The 19982-nt window shown below is 38.5% G+C and overlaps 1 protein-coding gene across 1 annotated transcript in view; it reads left to right on the top strand.

The window, feature by feature from the left end:
* The first annotated feature begins 7888 nt into the window (after nt 1-7888).
* The window catches only part of LOC120469820 (NACHT, LRR and PYD domains-containing protein 3), a 34365-nt gene continuing 22271 nt past the window's right edge, over nt 7889-19982 (top strand). Inside the window, 4 exon segments of the mRNA XM_089126991.1 lie at nt 7889-8341; nt 9539-9583; nt 9700-11518; nt 14014-14184. Coding sequence (XP_088983117.1) covers nt 9559-9583; nt 9700-11518; nt 14014-14184 — 2015 coding nt within the window. The 5' untranslated portion in view covers nt 7889-8341; nt 9539-9558.

The following is a 19982-nucleotide window of genomic DNA, read 5'->3' as shown; positions in this document are numbered from 1 at the left end:
AGTAGTGTATAATACTTCTGTGATGTTCATTAATACCTATACTTCTAGGCTATGTCCCAAAATACTATAGTATTCCTATAGGATTAACGTTACTATAATAGTTTGTCCTAAAATACTACAAGATTCCTTTAGTTGTTTTTCATAAGGGATGTTATTAGCGTTATCAGCTGAAGGTTATCAGACTGCAGTCTGTGAGAATTCGGATAACTGTCAGCAAAGTCCCTCTGCAACTTCGTAGCGACTACTTTGATCACCGTTTTACAAAAGGATTAATAGTTTGGAGTGAAGCATACGTACAATTGGTAAGTGACATGGTTTTATGGACTTATAGTAACTTATACGCAAGTTGATTGAGTTACAGGCTTGTGTTGCCGGTAGCTTCCGCGATGTCTTACCTGAAGATTCAACCAGATATAATAGTCTGGAAACGACACCTCCGGCCATTTGGTTGGGTCATTGGCCCAGTTTTTAATTAAATAAGGGCAATCATAACCTATTACAGTTAAATTTGCAATGTATCGTTGCCGGTCGGCAGGCATAAATGACTCGCAATATGACATTTTTGTCATTCAAATACATAGGATGGTCGCGCTGCTTTCCCCCACGCCGACCACGCCCCCCAACTATGACGCGTTGCCGACTGTATCTATACGGACAGGATATATTTTAGTCCTTTTTTGTTTTAGGGTGTATATCAATATCTGTTAATTTAACAATCTTAGCATTCAAATATTAGCCAAGTATCCATTTCATATATGGGAGACCTTAGGGATGAGGAAAAACATTGTAGCGTTTAGTTCTACTTCCGGTAGGGGTCTCTCAAAAACTAAAGCACTTTTTGACCACTCGTCGCTAGCCTAAAATGTTTATTAGTGCTTCACACTCCAGTCCAGCTGGTGGCGGTAATGCACCGAAAGTTGGTTTGCCAACCGCCATAAAACTCCATTAGAAGAAGAAGAAGGCGCGTCGTTGCGGAAATGACGTGATCCAGGCGGAAGTGACGAGCCGTTGTGATGGATGAGCCGCTGCTGCTGTTGTGATGCTCCTCTTCTGAAGGAAAGCTCATTTCTCCAGCAACATCCAGCATGAACTGATCGCTGCACGGACTGACAGCTGTGATTGTGAGTTCAGTCCTCCGTGTTTTATTGATTATATGATCTGTAGTCTGTCAGTTTATAAGGAGACGCACGAGCAGCGCCTGTAGTTTATATCATCTGTGTTCAATAAGAATCTGTTTTAGCACTTCGACACAGAAATCTTCCTCTAAACACACATGAACATCTGATAGATTAGCAAACACATCACTGAATGATAATGTGTGACACACATGAGTGTGTGTTTTAATGACAAACTAAGTGTAATTATAGAAATATCTAATCAAAGTATTTATAATATTGGTAAAACTTTACAGTGAGTTTTCATTATTTAACATGAATTAACAATGAGCAGTACATCTGTTCATCTTTATGTTATTTGTGTCATTTGTTAATACATTATTAAATCAACAGTTGCTTCAGTTAACATTATTTAATGGACCATTATTGAACAGTTGTGTTTTAAACTTATTAAAAGTGATGTTTTCTAACGAGATCTTATTGTAAAGTGTTACCAAAGTATTATTTCTATTTTATTATATTTGTTCAGCCGAACCCCATTAATAATCTGACAGTGATTGAGCTGCTATGAGTGTTTAGAGCTGACGGAGGTGGTGTGTGTTTCTCAGGAGTGTGTGTGTGTGTGTGTGTGATGGCTGGGAAGGTGAAGTGGGTGACGGACATGGAGAAATCGGTGCTGATCAATAACTTTGAGAAGAGAGGATGGATCCAGGTGACGGACAGCGACGACTGGAACTTCTACTGGCAAGAGCTCGTTTCATTTCATCCGTTCACACTGACACTGCAAAGCTGAAGTACACACTGAAGCACTTGATCAGATCAGTGCTAGGGCTGAATCCAGTTTCACACACACACTACTGGTGTTCAGATGAACTGTTTGAGCCGTTCACGGTGGACTGTGGTCGTACGACTGTGTCCTGAGGGAAATACTACTGTGCTGTATGAGTGGGGGATTCACACATAAACTTGCTTTAAATATTTCACTGATGTTTTCAGACATTACAAACAAAGTCTGGAGGATTCGTGAACATTACTTTAATAACATTTACTTACAATTTAAGACTTTTTTAAACATAATTTCCAAAACCTGTCCTAAAAAATCTCATTAGCGCAACAGTCTGAAAACATCAACACTGTTAGACTAGCAAACATTTCCACATCTTTAAAAATGGGTTTTTAACAGTCATGCACATTTACTTTATAATGATATCAAATAATATTTATTTTTAAATTATTTTTTTGTGTGATTTCTCTCATTTCCCGCAACCCCTTGCTCCTACAATTTACAATCTACAATTTTTATATAATTCAATGGAAATATATTTTCAAAATGATATGACCTGAAAGATCATAATGTGGAGATTCTGTGCATACATTTATAACCAAACTAATATTTTTCTATTAATGAATTTAACATTTAATGAACTTCTGTTGTGGTGATGATACACAAGTTATGGATATGAGGTTGATTATTTCAGTAATGATAATAAGTATACTTGGCTTTTGTTAAAAACAGAATAATATTTTCAGGTTCAGATCAGTTTTATTTTGTAGTGCTTCAAAAATACACAATCAAAGAACAAAACAAAGAGTGGCAGGTTGTAGATCTGGAATAGTGGCTTTAGTTAGTTCACCCAAAAATGAAAATTATGTCATTAATGAAACTGATCACTTAAAACACACCTTCATGTATCTCCTATAGTAGTAACTATAAATCAAGCAGAATTACATGCAATTAACCCTCAACCAAATCCTGATCCTTTCAAAAAAAAAAAAACAGTATGTGGTTAATTAATATTACTCAGTACTTAAATCTTTAATTTCACTTTAACACGGACAAATGCAAATAAAGTGTAACGAAAATAAAAATGATTAAACTGGAATAAAACTCACCCATTTGCGGATGTCTTTCTCCAATCCAGGCCAGTATAATCTGCTGCTGAGAGCTTCAAGTGTTTTCTCCATGCCACAATGACCCCCTGATCACTGGCATGAAGGTTAACAAAAGCAGAATTTGCCTCCTCTGGTGACGTCACCACTTTTGCCAAAGGTTTGCCTCGCTTGCGCCTGTGGCATATATAGTGAAGCAGGCCATCTAATGTGGATAACACAAAGGCTCAGGTAACTTCCTGCGCTTGTGTCACTAGAATACCAATTTCCTTTCTCTATTATTGCTTACCTTTCGTTAGATAGCTTTCAGCTCTTCTTTTAATAATGAACTTCTCCTTTTTGGAACATCCAGGAGGATATGGTCCATGAAGAAGAACATTTTTTAGCTCCCTCACCTTTACAGGGTCCATCTAAAGCACTGGTTCAATCGTGGTCCTGAGGAGCCACAGCTCTGCATAGTTTCTGTGTCTCCCTTATTTAACACACCCGATTCACATCATCATCTCGTTAGTAAAGATAAGTTACTGAATTGGGTGTTTCAGATAAAGGAGACATATAAAATATGCACAGCTGTGGGTCCCCAGGGCCACAATTGAGAACCACTGATCTGTATTACCCCTTTATTAAGCAATGGCCATATTTTCCATTTATATGTTATAGTACACTGTAAATCTACATGCCTGTCCTTCAATCAACTCACTATCAGCACTGCATATGTCCTCTCATTAAATCACAACTCTTCACATTTATCAAGTATATGTTGATAATATGGAGCATCTGCAGGTGGTAATTAGCTATTATGTGCATAGTCAAACTGGCAACTTAATGATAGCAACAAGAATGCATCTCCTTAATGATTAGTATCTTGGCAAGTATTAGACAGCTGATTTGAAGACAAGAAACTAGTAAAGGTTTGCAAGGCCTATTTGAACAAACTAACACTTTTTGTAGGATTATAACATGTCATTAAAGTGTAGTAAGGCAGTCAGATTTAATGACAGCCTGACAGAGGATTTAATGAAATGTTGAAACTCAGGGATGTGGTTGACATGAAAGTGTGTAACATAGGCTTTATTTAGTTTGCATTGAATATAGATGGCACTACAAAGAACCGACATTTATGGAACATACAGGGGTTGGACAATGAAACTGAAACACCTGGTTTTACAACACAATAAATTGTTAGAATGGTGAGGGCCTCATTTTGCATCCAAATACAGCACCAATTGACAGATAGAAGTCCTTCACAGTGACCAGAGGGATTATGAGCTGTTCCTCTTCCAGAACAGTGTCCAGGTCACTATATGATGCTGGTGGACTCGCTCCTCCAAAACACCTCAATAATATTCAGATCTGGTGACTGTGCATGCGTCACTTTCATCTTCATCAAACCCTTCTGTCACAAGTCTTGCTGTGTGTGTTGGTGCATGATCATGCTGATACACGGTTTGAGCATCAGGTGCTCATGATCCTCCAGAAGGGTTTGGTAGTCCTCGGCAGTGTCGTGTCCATCAAATACAATCAGGATTGTCATGATATTGGAGCTCAAACCATCACTGATCCACCCGTGCTTCACTCTGAAGATTGGCCGCCAGGCATATAGATGTGAAACCTCCAACATTGGCCAGTGTTTCAGTTTCATTGTCCAACCCCTGTATAACACTGCAGACAGTTCAGCGCGCAGCTCTTAAAGGGGCCACACCTTATTTACACTCGTTACAGTCTGAAATAAATCATTGCTGTTTTTGTCATTGTGAAAGAGTCTATTGTGCACTTATTCTTTGAATGTCTATATTCTTCAATCTTTTGGAATGAGATGTCTCAATTTCTAGGTTTTAAAATGAATTACAACCGTGTCTTAAATTTGTCATCTTCATACAAATGATTTTGACTTTCCTATAATAAAAATTTATGTTATCGATTTGTTTCTATTATTAGGAAAATTTCATATTCGTCAAACTAAATGGAGTAACTCAAAACCCAACTTTGCTCATTTCAAAACAGCCTTTAAAATGTATTTTGAGTCTGTAAAATTAAAAAAAAAAAAAATCAAAAAGCCCAAAAGATCAGTATCTCTGCTAAAGGAATTTAATATATGTCTGTGATGCCCTCTATCTTTATATTTTTTCTTTCTTTTTTTCGTGTTTTTTTTTTTTCAAATTATTGTTGTCTCATGTTTTACTTATCAGATGTTGTACTTATCAGAAAATGTGTAAAAGAAATGTCAAGAACTTGATATCAAATTCTGTGATTTTGAAAATTCAATAAAAATAAAACAAGATGAGAAATTAAATATTCCCAGCACTTTCTAAGATGTAGTATGCTTCCTTATCAAAGAAAGTAATAAGAAATGACTCTTTACATTAAGGTAGTAGCCTAGTGAGAACAGGGTGTTGGGGGAATCACTTTTTTTCTCTTTTCATCAAACCGCAGTTTTTGCAAGTTCCCGCAATTTTTGCAAGTTCCCGCAATTTCATTGCATAAAATTGCATAAATATCCCGCATATTCCATCGCATTTTTAAAGAAAACAGGCCGCGTAATCAAGGATTTTTGCCCGCAACAATCACAAAAAAACTCCGCGTTTTTCTGGAAGGACTGTATAGTGCACATATTTAGCAAAATATTCCTGCTATTTTTCTAGCCAATAACGTGCAGGTCATTAAATGGCTTTCCTGAGGTAAATGTAACGCTCTGGGACATAATTGTTCTCCTGCTGTTTTATTGACCTCTTTCCGTGGTTGAAAAACACTGCTTGATCGATATTATGTAAGAGGCAAAGTTGTGTAAGTCGTGTTTCTGTATAAAAAATAACAGATGACCGGTTTACCTGAACTGAAGTGCGATCTTTCACGTCACATTTAGGCTGTAATCGCCAAAACGGTATTTTTTGTCTGAATTGCGTAATAAAATGGACATAACCTGAGAGCTGATATTTGTTTCATATCAACAGTAACCTACTCTGTAGTCTGTCGGTCTCAGTGCCCTCTTTGCTCCACGATTTTTCTTTGCGTGAGAGAATGGATGTGTTGCAGGAGGGGATGAAGGTAGAGCAAAACTCGAGAGCACGCAGATGTGAATTTGAGAACTTGAACAATAAATATTTGTACTTGTTCACTAAAATTTATACTCACAGCTCCAATGCGAAAACTTGTAAAATACAAATCTGAAGTTGAATGATGGAATTTGCACTTGAGGCAGGGGCAGATCTAGAAAACAAATCACGGGGTGGCAAGCTGGGTCAGGGATCATTTCTGGGGTGGTGAATGTTTATAACGGGGGTACATAAGTTTTGCTTGATCGCATGTGTCAACAAGCCTACATCATGTCCTCATACAGTGAAAAGCTGAAAACACCACGAGCGTCACATGTGCTACGCTTCAGTGTGTGTGTAGTAGAGCCGCATTGAGTGCTCATTTCCAGAGACGCGCAGAACAATTGCAGTCTCTTTGAGCTTTAACATTCACAGACACTAGTCCACTAGTTTATTCATTCAAAACATGGCGTATACCTGCCTATCAGACTACACCACAGGGTAGTTGTATGTTTATGTAACCCAGGTGGTTTATTAATATTCCTTACAAGCAGGGCCTGAAATTAACACCCGACCACCTGCCAAATGCGGGTGAATTTTGCTATTGGCGGGTAACACTGTCAATCTACCTGCCACATTGGCAGGTAGCCAATGAGAATTGTGAGTGATTCATTATGATTTTTACATTTCAACAAAGTCCGCTATTGCGTTGGACTTTAGCTAAAATGTGGCGGCACATTACTGGGGTAAAGAGGCCAGCTGAAACAAACAGCCAATAAAAAGATGAGGATGAGGAAAAGAAAAGTAAAGAAGACATTTTAATACAAAGTGAACAATCGGCGGCAATGGCAAGGTTCGTGAGCGGCTGATTTATGACAGCGACTGTTGTTTCGCAACGTTCATGCGATCAGAAAGAAGATGAGACCCTTTTTCTGACTACGTTTGGATGTGTGAGTATTAAACTGTTGGTGAGATGGGATGAGATAATGTAACGCTGACGTATGTTACAGTACAATGACAGTTGCACAGATGTGTGTGCGTGTGCAACTGTGCATATTAGGAGTTGGGAACCGGTGAGAAAATGTCCGGTACCCGGTAATTTTACCAGTAATAACAGTATTAATTTAGTTAATATTTAACGGTTCCTGAACGCTATAACTAAAAGCTGTTAAGAGTAAGACCTGTCTACGTGAATAAATCCGCCATCAACACAGCCGCGTGTGATTTGTTTACGAGCTGCGGTAGGTCTATCTGTTGAGTATATACTATATTATAGCTAGCCTGTTGTGTTTGTGTCTGCCAAAATCAATGAATAAAAAGATTTTTTTTTAAATGTATGTTGTTAGAGTTATTATTACTTGACAGCACTTTAAAGAAGTTAAGCAAGTTAAAGAACAATATAGTGAAATTCCCGGGTTTTTTTCACGTTTATGAGGCAAAAAAAAAAAAGGCTGGTAAAAAGTCTCTGTGGCAGGTGAATTTTTAAATCCACCTGCCACAGTGGCCGGTGGCCGAAAAAGTTAACTTCAGGCCCTGCTTACAAGGTTATTAATATCTTATTTCTGAGATTATTACAGTAATAGTTCTGAGTAAGTAGGGAATTATTGATTAAACAAAAGTATCAGTCATTAAGAGAAGTTCATTTGTAGGATTTATAAGTGATATAAAGGGTTTCACTTGAATAAGGTCATAACGGGGATGTGTTGCTTTAAGAATAATGAGGGAGATTAAAGTTTGTCTGTAATGCACTAGGGGAAAATGTGCTTTTGCCTAGCATTCTTGTACTATTTTATTTTCATTGGATGTTGTGTGTTTTATCCCGCCCTCTTTATTCAGAGGGTGTTTTTGGATTGGATGAGATTCTGAGAGAAAGGAGAGAGAAGCGGGTGTTGTAAAAAGGCTGAGGAGAAAAAAATGTAATCTAAGTGCTGTATAAGTATTTAATTTGTGCATTTATTCAGTTCGGACTTTTCTACAACACAGAAATATTTGTGAAAGAGTTACTCCAAACAGGAGTTCGTCTAGCTCTTTGTTTTCATAGTGTGGAAAAATACACTGACGGAAACGTGGTAGAATCACGGACATTTATATGCGGACTGCGCGTTGATTATCGTATCCGTGTGAAGAGAACCACTGTTCGCTGGACTTTGATCAGAGCGGGTCTAGATCGGATGAGCTCTGGGGTTCGTTTGCTGCTGTCGGGGAAGAAGATGGTGAGCCGATGGGTCCAGTAACGCCAGTGTGTGCAGGTGCTCGTGGTGGATGAAGAGTTGCTGAGAGTCGTTTGCTGACGTAGGAATTCAGGTGATCTGGTTTTGTTTTGTTTGCTCAACAGAGTGAAGAGGCCATTTGTTGTTTCTAGGCCACTGCGAACTCTAGCAACGATACAGGCCTGCAACGGGGGTTGGGTGGTGACTTTTACAATTGTGTGTGTGAGTGTGAGCGCGCATAAACGAGTGATCACTGAAAGGGTACGGTACAGTGTTTACATTTCACAAAAGATAACAAAAGTGTTCAAAAGTGTTATTTGAGATTATGTGATGTAATTGAAAAGGTTATTCCTAACTTTGTTTTCATTCTAGTGAAATAATTTAAAGTGAGTTAGTTTATCTTAAAGTCACAGATTGAAAGTGAATTGAGTTTATTTTTGTGAAAGAGAAAATAAGAGACAAGGGTTGATTTACATTTGAAGTTTATTGGTTTATTAAGACTCAATACAAGGGTTTTTTTGTTTGTTTATATTTATTTTATTGTGTGTGAATAAATGTTATTATTTGTTTATACTTACCAAATGGTGTTGCTTGCAGTTAATTAGTAGACAGTTAATTGAGACATTAGATCTCAAGGAAGGGAAAGAATAACAATATTGCATAGTTGCAAGTCGAGAGACACATTTAAAGAATCCGGAGCGTCGCTTGGGTTACACCCAGAGCATAGGGGGCGCTACACAAATGTCATTTCAGGTGTATTTAGTGGGTGTTATTTCAGTCTAACTGTTTATGCAGTTCTAAGATTTTGGGGTGAACAATTTGCTGTGTGATCCAAAGATTATACTGGCACTGTATTTTGTTTTATTGTGAGTCTTCTGCCCTATGAACAGTAAAAGAAACAGAAACTCCTAACTAATTATAAGGAATAAATACAAACCCCACTTATATTTGTTGGTCCTTTGTCATTTTCATGCGGCCACATATCCTGAAGATTATCTACCTATAGGCCTATTGCAAATCTAAAGCTACAGCTATATCTGTGCAAATATTCATGTTTTTATGCTGTTTCTATATTATTTTGGAGATTTAATGTAAAGTATTACGATATCAAAATATATTTACAACTTTACCGTTTATCGCGATTACCAAAAAAATGACCAATAATAATAATAATAAGTATATTTTTAAATCGATTGATTGACAGCACTTATACTCTGCTCTTTTTTTGTATTTTTGGAAAGTGTCTGATAACATACAATCCATTAAAGACATTTGTGTTCTTGTCCAACAGCAGTAAGTCGGTAAAGGACAATGGCTTCTGACAACAAAAAAGGAGGTAATAGTGATAAACGAAAATAATATCAGAAATGTTAAAGTTGTGATTTAAGCAGTGTAATTAATCTCTATTTGTATTGCCTGTAATTTAATTTGCTTATGTTATTTTTAAAACAGAGGATTTGCAAAATTTTTTGCAAAAACACAAAACCAACATGGAGAAGAAAGCTAAATGTATTTCTGAGGGCAACAGGAAAACTACAGCAGATCTCAAAGCGATTTACACAGAACTGTTCATCACAGAGGGAGATATGGAAAAGGTCAATCAGGAACATGAGGTTCTGAAGATTGATGATGCTTTCAAGAAAAAACAAACACAGGACAAACCAATCAAATGCAATGATATTTTTACTGAATTGAAGAAAACTGATGAGAAAAAGATTGTGCTGACAAAGGGCGTCGCTGGCATTGGAAAAACTGTCTCTGTGCAGAAGTTCATCCTGGACTGGGCTGAAGGAAAAGCCAATCAGAATATAGACTGTGTGTTCCTGCTCCCATTCAGAGAGATTAATTTGATGAAAGATGAAGAGTTTAGTCTCCATAAGCTTCTGCTGGAATTTTATTCTGAACTGAAGGACCTGGAGGAATCAGAGTTATATAAGGGATGCGAGCTAGCATTTATATTTGATGGACTTGACGAGAGTCGGTTGCCTTTGGATTTTAAAAATAATAGATCATTAAACACCGTTGAGAAAGAGTCATCTGTAGACGTGCTGTTTACAAGTCTGGTCAAAGGGACTCTGCTTCCATCAGCTCTCGTCTGGGTGACCTCACGACCAGCAGCAGCCAATCAGATCCCTCCTGAGCATGTGGGTTTGTTCACAGAGGTGAGAGGATTCACTGACCCGCAGAAGGAGGAATACTTCAGAAAGAGATTCACAGATGAGACTGTGTCCTCCAGAATCATCTCACACATTAAGACGTCTCGTACTCTCTACATCATGTGCCACATTCCCGTGTTCTGCTGGATCACGGCCAAAGTCCTTCACAATATTCTCATCAAGAACAATACAGAGAACATCAGCACAACACTCACTGAAATGTACATTCACTTCCTGCTGATACAGATGAACATGAAGAGCCAGAAGTACGATAGAAAAACAGAGAGAGAACATACAAAGCTCTTACAGTCAAACAGAAACATTATATTAAAGTTGGCCAAGCTAGCGTTTGAACAGCTGAAGAAGGAAAACGTTGTGTTCTATGAGGAAGATCTGGAAGAATGTGGTATTGATGTGAGTGAAGACTCTGAGTTCACAGGAATGATCGCTGAGATCTTTAAGAAGGAAGACGGACTTCGTGAGTCAAAGATCTTCTGCTTTACACATCTGAGTGTCCAAGAGTTTCTTGCTGCAGTGCATGTGTTCCTCTGTTACCTGAACAAGAACATGCAGGAGCTTCAATTCTTCTTTCATGAGCCCAATGAGGATATCACATTACATGAGCTACTGCAAGAGGCTGTTCGTAAAGCCATGAAGAGTAAGAGAGGACATCTGGACCTCTTCCTGCGGTTTCTGATGGGCATTTCAGTGGAATCCAGTCAGAAACTGCTCAAAGGCCTGATCACAGACACTGAAGACAAGACAGACACTGAAGACACCACAGAGAGCATCAGACAAACAACTGAATACATTAAACAAAGACTACACGAGGACAAAGCTTTAGTCTTCCTAGAACGGTACATCTCAGAGGAAGCTTCAGTCAACCTATTTTACTGCTTACTTGAGCTGAAAGATAATTCATTATATGAGGAAATCCAGAGATTCCTCAGTCCAGATGAAGATCCAGGAAGAGAACTCTCCTTTTCAATGTGCACAGTGCTGGTCTACACACTGCTGACGTCAGAGAAGGTGCTGGAAGAGTTCAAACCAAAGTTCACTTCATCATGGTACTACGAGAGACTCATTCCAGCTGTGAGATGCTGCAGAAAAGCCCTGTGAGTAATTACACAATTTCACAACAATTAAAAGATAAAATACAGTTCAGTGAAATATATGGTCAAGTCAACATACTCAGGTTTTGCTTTCTCATTCGCTGATTCACTGTGTATGAAAAGGTGTCTCATAACTAGAGCATCTTGCAGACACTTTCCCCTGTGTGTCCTGTAGTGTGAATGAACCAGTGATGTTTTCTCTAAACAGACGAGGTAGACAAAGCCTCCTTAAAAAACTTCATGACAAAATAATCAACAGAAAAAAATCAGGGTTCACACAATTTTGTAATGTAGATGTTCAGTCATTAATATTTAAATAATACCTGCATATCCTCTAGAAAGTTTTATAGTTATTCTCATATAGTTTAAATCATTTTCATTCTTTTGAACTGTTTGTTTCAATTCACAGGTTTAAAGTCACTGAAATAAGGTCATAAAACTCACATAAACATTTGTTCACTGGACTTTTGAGTCCTCAATTTTGTAGACTTTTTGTTACAAAATGATGTGGAAACTGTCCTGTTCACTCTTTCATCACATAAAAAATATAGATTTAACTTCTGTGAGTTTTTGTCTTAGAAAGGCCTCATGGGTCTGTGTATTTTGTTGTCTATCGTTTCCTGTTTTGAAATATGGAAGATGATTTAACACTGATGAATGCAGAAGATAAAAGCTAATTTTCCTTATACAGGATTATTAACCCTAACCTTAATCCTAATGAAAGATAACGATGCTTGGAAAGTGATATTTTCAGATAACGTCGTCCTCTGGCGTTCCACATAAAGGAAGACGAGTGGCACAAAAGAATCATCTCGGAGATCTCGATTTATATATATATAGATATAGCCTCGTCTTAAATTTGCTTAGCACCAGCGCAGCCCCGCCTTAGCATTTCATAATGATTTTTCAGTTGTTGTTTTTTTTAAACTGTCACTTTCATAAAAATAATAAATAATTAAAAACCTTAAAAAAACATGTAGTCTCTGAATAAATAATAGTTTTAATGGCGAGGGCTCAGTTAGGCTGAGATTGAGGAGGCTTTACGCCGGTTTCACACTGCGCACGTCAGCAGTGTGTATGGTGAGCGGGAGCAGCACACACACGTTTTGCTTTCACACTGTCAGCGTTTGTCGCGCGAGATAGACTCGACCCTCCCTTCGCCACCAAAGCATTTTACTATGACCCTCCAAAATGATTGTGAAAAAGGCATGACAGATCATGTATTGATTACTTCTGTACTGGTCTGTGCTTGGCAAAGATGTTCAGATATCTCTATGTCTAGTAGACCTACACCAACTGTGATGCAATTTGGGAAGAGCGCCCCCCGACAAATCTAGTGAGAATCACAACGTTTTTTTCTCTCTCATCAAAACTGAATATGTTCATCAGTGGTTAGTCTATATCAAGCAGGGACACGTTTGTGTGCATTATATTTTGTGATTTCACCGTAATGATTACAGAGTCTCCGCAACTGCGATAGATTGAAGAGCGCGTCTGACTGAAGACTACGCGCGCGCCGCCACGAGAGACACTATGTATCCATGACACTGATGCACAAAAATGCACACTATGCAAGATTTGTACCTTAATATAAAAGCTTCAAATGGGTATCAGGCTGTGAGTGCAGAAACGCTCTGCGTGAGACAGTGACATTAAATACAAGTACTCCACGGTGAGTCTAGGGGTCGCTTTTTGACAAAAACTGAATTCCTGCATAGTGTGCTTTTAAGTCCCAAAACTGTAAAACTCGACACACATTCACATCACATGTTAATACAGCGTTAGAATTACACTCACAGGACACGTATTCGCAATCAGAAAAGTTCATTATTTGCTCATGCTTTAAATCTTTGCTGGGTAAACATTTTATTGGCATTCTGTTCTGACATGATGCACTTTTTCTAAATGCGTACTGATGCGTCTGATTTTTGTTGGGCCAGACCCACCTGATAGCAATGGGGGACCGAGACCGAGAGAGCTACATGGGAAAATATGCACCAAACAAGCCCCTTTGAAATGTTTTCAGGAATACAAAAGTTGGGTGACCCTCTATGGAAGTAAAATAATGCCAAATGTTTTTGAAACAAAAAGCATGTTGAATTTCAGCCCATAAAAATGCAAGCCTTAAAAATTACAATGGATTAAATGCAAGCATGGTTAACGCAATGCATATTTTTTCAGTTGGTGCAATTCAACATGCTTTTTGTTTCAAAAAAATGTGACATTATTTTACTTCCATAACCCTCCCCCTAGACTAAAAAAGTTGGATGATCCTCCCTTCAACAAAGAATAAAAAGACATGACCCTACCCTGTTTTTCCTGTGATGGTCCTTTCCATAAATATCAAACCGTCCCTTAGTTTGTTCAGGTGTATTTGATAAGGGTTTGAGCTAAACTCGGCCAGAAAGTGGATCTCAAAGGCCTGAGCTGAGAACCCCTGTTATAAACTCTACATGAAAAACACATTAATATTACTGTTTGTTTTGTTCTCCACACAGGTTACATAGCTGTAAACTCACCGTTCAATCTTGTCGGAGTTTGTCTTCAGTTCTTCAATCCTCAAGTGTCCTGAGAGAGCTGGACCTGAGTAACAATGACCTGCGGGATTCAGGAGTGAAGCTGCTTTCTGATGGACTGAAGAGCCCAAACTGTCGGCTACAGATACTGAGGTCTGAACTCAAATACTTGCAATTGATTTTATCTTGCATTAATTATGTAAAAATCACTCTGCTAAGATTTATTCTGTATGCAATTATATTGTGCTTTTCTTGTTCAGATGTGCCATGTGTAATTTCACTGCTCAGTCTTGTGAGAGTTTATCTTCAGTTCTTCAATCCTCAAACATCCTGAGAGAGCTGGACCTGAGTAACAATGACCTGCGGGATTCAGGAGTGAAGCTGCTTTCTGATGGACTGAAGAGCCCAAACTGTCTGCTACAGATACTGAGGTCTGAACTCAAATACTTGCATTTGATTTTATCTTGTATTAATTATGTAAAAATCACTCTGCTAAGATGTATTCTGTATCCAATTACATTTTACTTTTCTTGTTCAGATGTGCCATGTGTTATTTCACTGCTCAGTCTTGTGAGAGTTTAACTTCAGTTACAACAGAGGATATTTGTTACATTTATATAACACTTTTCTGGGTACTGTCTATGAAGTAATATCTAATAGACCAATACTACTTTTGTGTCATCGAAGGGTAACACCCCTTTTTGGGGGAAGACAAACAGATTCCTCTGAGAACAGAACTCGCTCTAGATCTGCAAAGTTTCTTGTTAACAAAAATGGCACAGACATACACACTCTCTTTGCCGGCAGAGGACCGTGAGCGGTATTTAAAGAAACTACTGGATACAGGGTTACAGAGGTGTACCTTTGAAATAGTTGAAAACTGGATTAATGACCCCACGCAGTGGCCAAATATGGACTATTCAGACATCTCCCACTATCTCGTGGAATCACCAAGTAAGTAGCCTATTTTTTGTCATTAACACACTCACAGTATGACAAACTAGACGATGAGGCCATGTCACTTGGACCATATTTAACTTGATTCAAGCTATTGTCATAGTTTTGTCATAGCTCAGTGCCGTACAATGTAAACCTTTTTACAATTTTCAAAGTCCTATCACTCAAGCAGCAACCAGCCAGAAACCAGCATACAATGTCACTCGAGTCTCCTTCACTGATTAGTCTGGTATACTAATATGATTATTGAGTTGGCAGTTTTTGGCCAAGTATATGTATAACTTTGAACGGCGCAACACAACTCCTTGTTCCTTTTAGTCTGGGTTTCTCTGTACATTAATGTGAAAATGCCCCTCACATAAATGATTCCTATAACGCATATCAGTAGATTAAGTAGCCGCCAGAAAGTTGAGTTTTACATCAACACATGTTATTTATATAATTTGAAGTATAACGTGACTTTATGAATTTAAAGTAGCCTAATAGGTGAAATAGTTGTTTGTGAAATTACTATTACGCTAGTAATATGTAAATTACTGCCATCCTAGTCCACTGCAGTATATGCATAAAGGCCAATGACAACGTGCTTTTGGTTACACGCGCAACCGAACTCTGGTGAGAAAGCGAACGTTACGAAGCGCAACCCTGCATATGCATAAAGCTCTTAAGCACTCTTAAGCTTATTTGAATTATAATAAACGCAGTCTTTAGTGTGTATTAGCAAACAGAGCATGGTATTGAAAAAGCTGATATAATTAAATAACCAACATAACTGTGGAATATCAGTAACGTGAAGCTTTGCTTACACTTGCTACGAGCATTGAGGCGAGCTATCCGGCCCCTCTGCAGTCCGCAGATCAGCCGTAATAATCAGAACACGCCACGTCATCGTAGACGCCAATTTCAACTCAGCCATGTAGGAAGCAACAGAGAAATACTTACCTGAATGAAGTTTAATCTTGTAGAGGAGACACATTAACAGTGGCTGCTGGAAGCACATACCAAAAATACCAAAAACGACTTGAAAGCCTTGGAAGTGAAGTTTGAACTTGAACCAGTGAGAGATTGTCTCGTGATTTGCATAGTTGTTATTTCACGTCGGTGGATCGGTGATCTGCGGGATAAATGGCACCAGTCTAAGGAGCAGAATTTCTCATGAAGGCCTTGGCTGATCAATACTCTCCGAAGACCGCTGTGCCTACGGAGAGATCGATACTGAACACGGGAACCTCGACGTGCGGCAGGAGGTAGAGCGGGACATAGTCGGATGTCGATAAATGTAAACAATATGCGTATCCTGGACATGTTGGCTGGCGACTGAACGAGAGCATAAGTGAAGCGTCAGCATCTGCGAACTCAGACAAGTGTAAGTAAGGGTCTTTTATACTTCACGTATTAGAACGCGATTGGGTAGATGAGAAGGTAATAATGACGTGACAATTGAGTCTTCCTGGCAGAACTTGCGCTACGCTTTCATTTATGATACTGCATACTTATGAATAATAAGTGTATAAATAAATAATCATCCAGAATTATAGCCACGTTAATAACGTTTGTAAGAAACCAAACCGTTTGTAAATCCGTAAAGATTTCAATGAGATAAGAGTGTTTCTTACATCAGATACCACAGAGCCCGCCAGAAAGCCTGTCTGTGACAAGATGGCCGCCAGTGATGACGATAAATACTCCGCCATGACACATCTAGCCTTTATATACATATCTATGCTCTTCACTATATTGCGGCTCGTAAAGATAGCCACGAACATCGGATTCGAGCAGCAGAACTTCAAAATCCTCTTCTTCCATACCATGTTTAGTTTCTTCCGTCATTGTCATAACTTACTATCTCCACAGCGCTTGTTAGCTTAGCTTTCAAACAAGATGGCGGATATTGATTCAGTTTCTGCAAGTGAAATCCCACCCACTGATCTGTAATAGGCCTGTAGGGTGAGTGGGTCCCACACCCTGGAATAATAATGAGCTTATGTTTGTAGTTCTACAGATTTTAATGAAATAAGATTTCCTGCTTATCGTGACGCAAAATTACGATTTTTACGTCACGATAAGCAGGAAGTAAAACACTTAAATCCTTATTTCTCCCATCTCAGGGGAAAATAAGGGAATAAACCATGACCATTCACAAATATGGCTGGGTTTCTAAAGATGCAAAGCTTAATGCAAATGGGTGAAGTGACCTATTAAGATTAGCACTAGGCCTATGTGACTTTTCGACGACCACTGCTCTGGGCTACATGTAACAACACGAATGGCAGTAGATCAAGCCTTCTAGGCTAGATAGGATAGCGTAATGTCACAACATCCACATACATACATTGACAGCCCCATACATAACTTACATAGGTACCATACATATTTTGCCGTACATTGTAAACTTTTTTACAACTTTCAAATTCCAAGCAATTTCTAGACTCAAGCAGAAACCAGCTAAGTCCACTTTAGTCCTAGCCTGCCACTATTTCAACAGTAAATTTTCAGTTAACAGCCAAGGTAGCGTGCCTAGTGAGAGCTAATCACGTAACGTTAGCTGCTAGCAGCTTCGTCTTTCTAACTAGTATAGCTAGTCGACAAAAAAACGATGTCAATAGCTTAAATCAAGTTAAATATGATCCAAGTGACATGGCATCATTGTCTAGTTTGTCATACTGTGAGTGTGTTAATGACAAAAAAATAGGCTACTTACTTGGTGATTCCACGAGATAGTGGGAGATGTCTAAATAGTACATATTTGGCCACTGCATGGGGTCATTAATCCAGTTTTCGACTGTTTTAAAGGGACACCTCTGTAACCCCGTATCCAGTAGCTTCTTTAAATACCGCTCACGGTCCTTGGCCGGCAAAGAGAGTGTGTATGTTTGTGCCGTTTTTGCTATCAAGAAACTTTGCAGATCTAGAGTGAGTTCTGTTCTCAGGGGAATCTGTTTGGCGTTACCCTTCGATGACGCAAAAGCAGCGTTGGTCTATTAGTGAGATAATTAGATATAGTCATATAGCTGTGGTGAGCAAACTGATAAGAGAATGTGCAAACTGGTCGAACGCAACCCTTTCACAGACATCAGTGGAAAGTTTGTTGTTCGGTCGGATATATAAATGGCAAAGAAAGTAAAACGAAGCACGTATTTACTAACTTTAACTGAAGAGAGAGAGAGCGAGAGTGCGCACTTCTGCTGTATGCTCTTGGTTGCTGATCGTTCACTCAGCACACGTGTCATTTGGATTAAAACTAAATCATATCTGTAAGTAAAACATGAACACGGAGCATGTGCCCTGAAAGTGCCACTCACAGGGTCTCATTCATGAAACACGAGCATAACAAATTTTTGTGTAAATCGTGTGTAAAGTGGTTCTGGCGTAAATTTTCGGATTCATTAAAATGTTCGTATTTTCCAAACGTTAGTTGGTACGAAAGAAATCTACACCTGCTCCCAGCCACGCGTAAATGGTGCGCTTAACATCCGAACTTTTTGCTCATTACTAAAGGCTGCATTTTAATTCACCTTAATCAGGTACATATTCACACAGCATTTTGAAAAAATATTATGTTTAGTAATTACATACGTTTTTTCTTTTTACTTGTATTATGGGAGCCAGCATCTGTGATGGTGGAGCTCCTCCAGTTTGAATAAGATTTTTCCCAAGTGAACTAATTCGTTTTTTGCTGTCAAGCTTAATGTCGAACCATTTTCTTTTCACTTCTGGGACTGTTCGATTAACAGATGAAACTCAATTAACTGCAACTGTAATATGCTGCCAAGCTTCCTTTTTTATATGACCTGATACGCCACTATGTATGCTTTAAAATAAAATGTGCCGTTTTGAATGAACTTCTGATAATATAACTTAAATTTCTGCATCTGAGAAATGTTTCTTTTTCATTTGCATTCATGTCATAATATGATGCCCATATATAGTTGCCAGTTGGATTTAATGGGCGGGATTTATGGTAATTGAGAATGAACGTGCACGTGCGTCCCATTTACGACTCATTGGAATTCATTAACACACACACACATTTCACTATCACATTTGACGTTTACGAAGTATTTGTGAATCAGGAGAAGAGTTTTCAGGAAGGTCTCTTTACGCGCAAATCACTCACATATTTACTCGTATATTTACGAATGTTTCATGAATGAGACCCACAGTGTGTGAATTGAATTGAATTCTCTTTCATGTCTTGTGCTTTAACAGACAAATTCACGTAAAATTATGTAAAACATGCATCTTGGTGAGTATCCTGGTAAACATAGTTGGTTATATCTTTAATATGCGTCATCAAAGTAAACGCACGTACAGTACAACAGGCTCTATTGGATGTGCATTCGGTCAGCAGCAGCCTAATAAAAGCCTAATGTTTCTGACTGTTAATCAAACTACAAACACAGTCATCACTCCCTGCTATTGACTGAATTACTTTAGTAACGTTATAAAAGATTCATCTATATTGAATTTATACAGTGATGAATATGCATTCATTTACATTTATTCATTTAGCAGACGCTTTTATCCAAAGCGACTAACAAATTGAGAACAATAGAAGCAGTTAAAGGGTAATTACACCGGTGGAGACATGAATATGTATTGAAAGTGGGTCATATATGTAGTAGAATAGTTTTTATTTTTTTTATTTTGGGTCCTTCTTGGCCAATAAAAGGCAGAAAATGTCTTTTTAGTGCTTGTGGATTGCAACAATCCCCATAGTGCATTGCAATGCTCAGCTCCGCTGGCCACTCCCACTACTCCGCCCATCACTGTAGACTAGAGTTGAGCTCCACTCTACGCTATTGCCTGGAAATAATTTCGTACAATGAAACCAGATAATGTGCGCTAATATAATATGACGACGTAAGAGCATCAAGGCGGAGCCCGCGCCATCAGCCAATGGGTTGGCATGATTCTATATGGGCTTCAGACAATCGGCACACTTACTCTGACGCGTAATTTTACACGTGAAATGCTGCCAAACCTTGGAGCGT

The sequence above is a fragment of the Pimephales promelas genome, chromosome 24 (genome assembly GCF_988280905.1).
Source record: "Pimephales promelas chromosome 24, fPimPro1.hap1.1, whole genome shotgun sequence".
In the NCBI taxonomy this organism is placed as follows: Eukaryota; Metazoa; Chordata; class Actinopteri; order Cypriniformes; family Leuciscidae; genus Pimephales; species Pimephales promelas.
The sequence above is the reverse complement of the archived record's forward strand: the minus strand, read 5'-3'. Positions and strand labels throughout refer to the sequence as shown.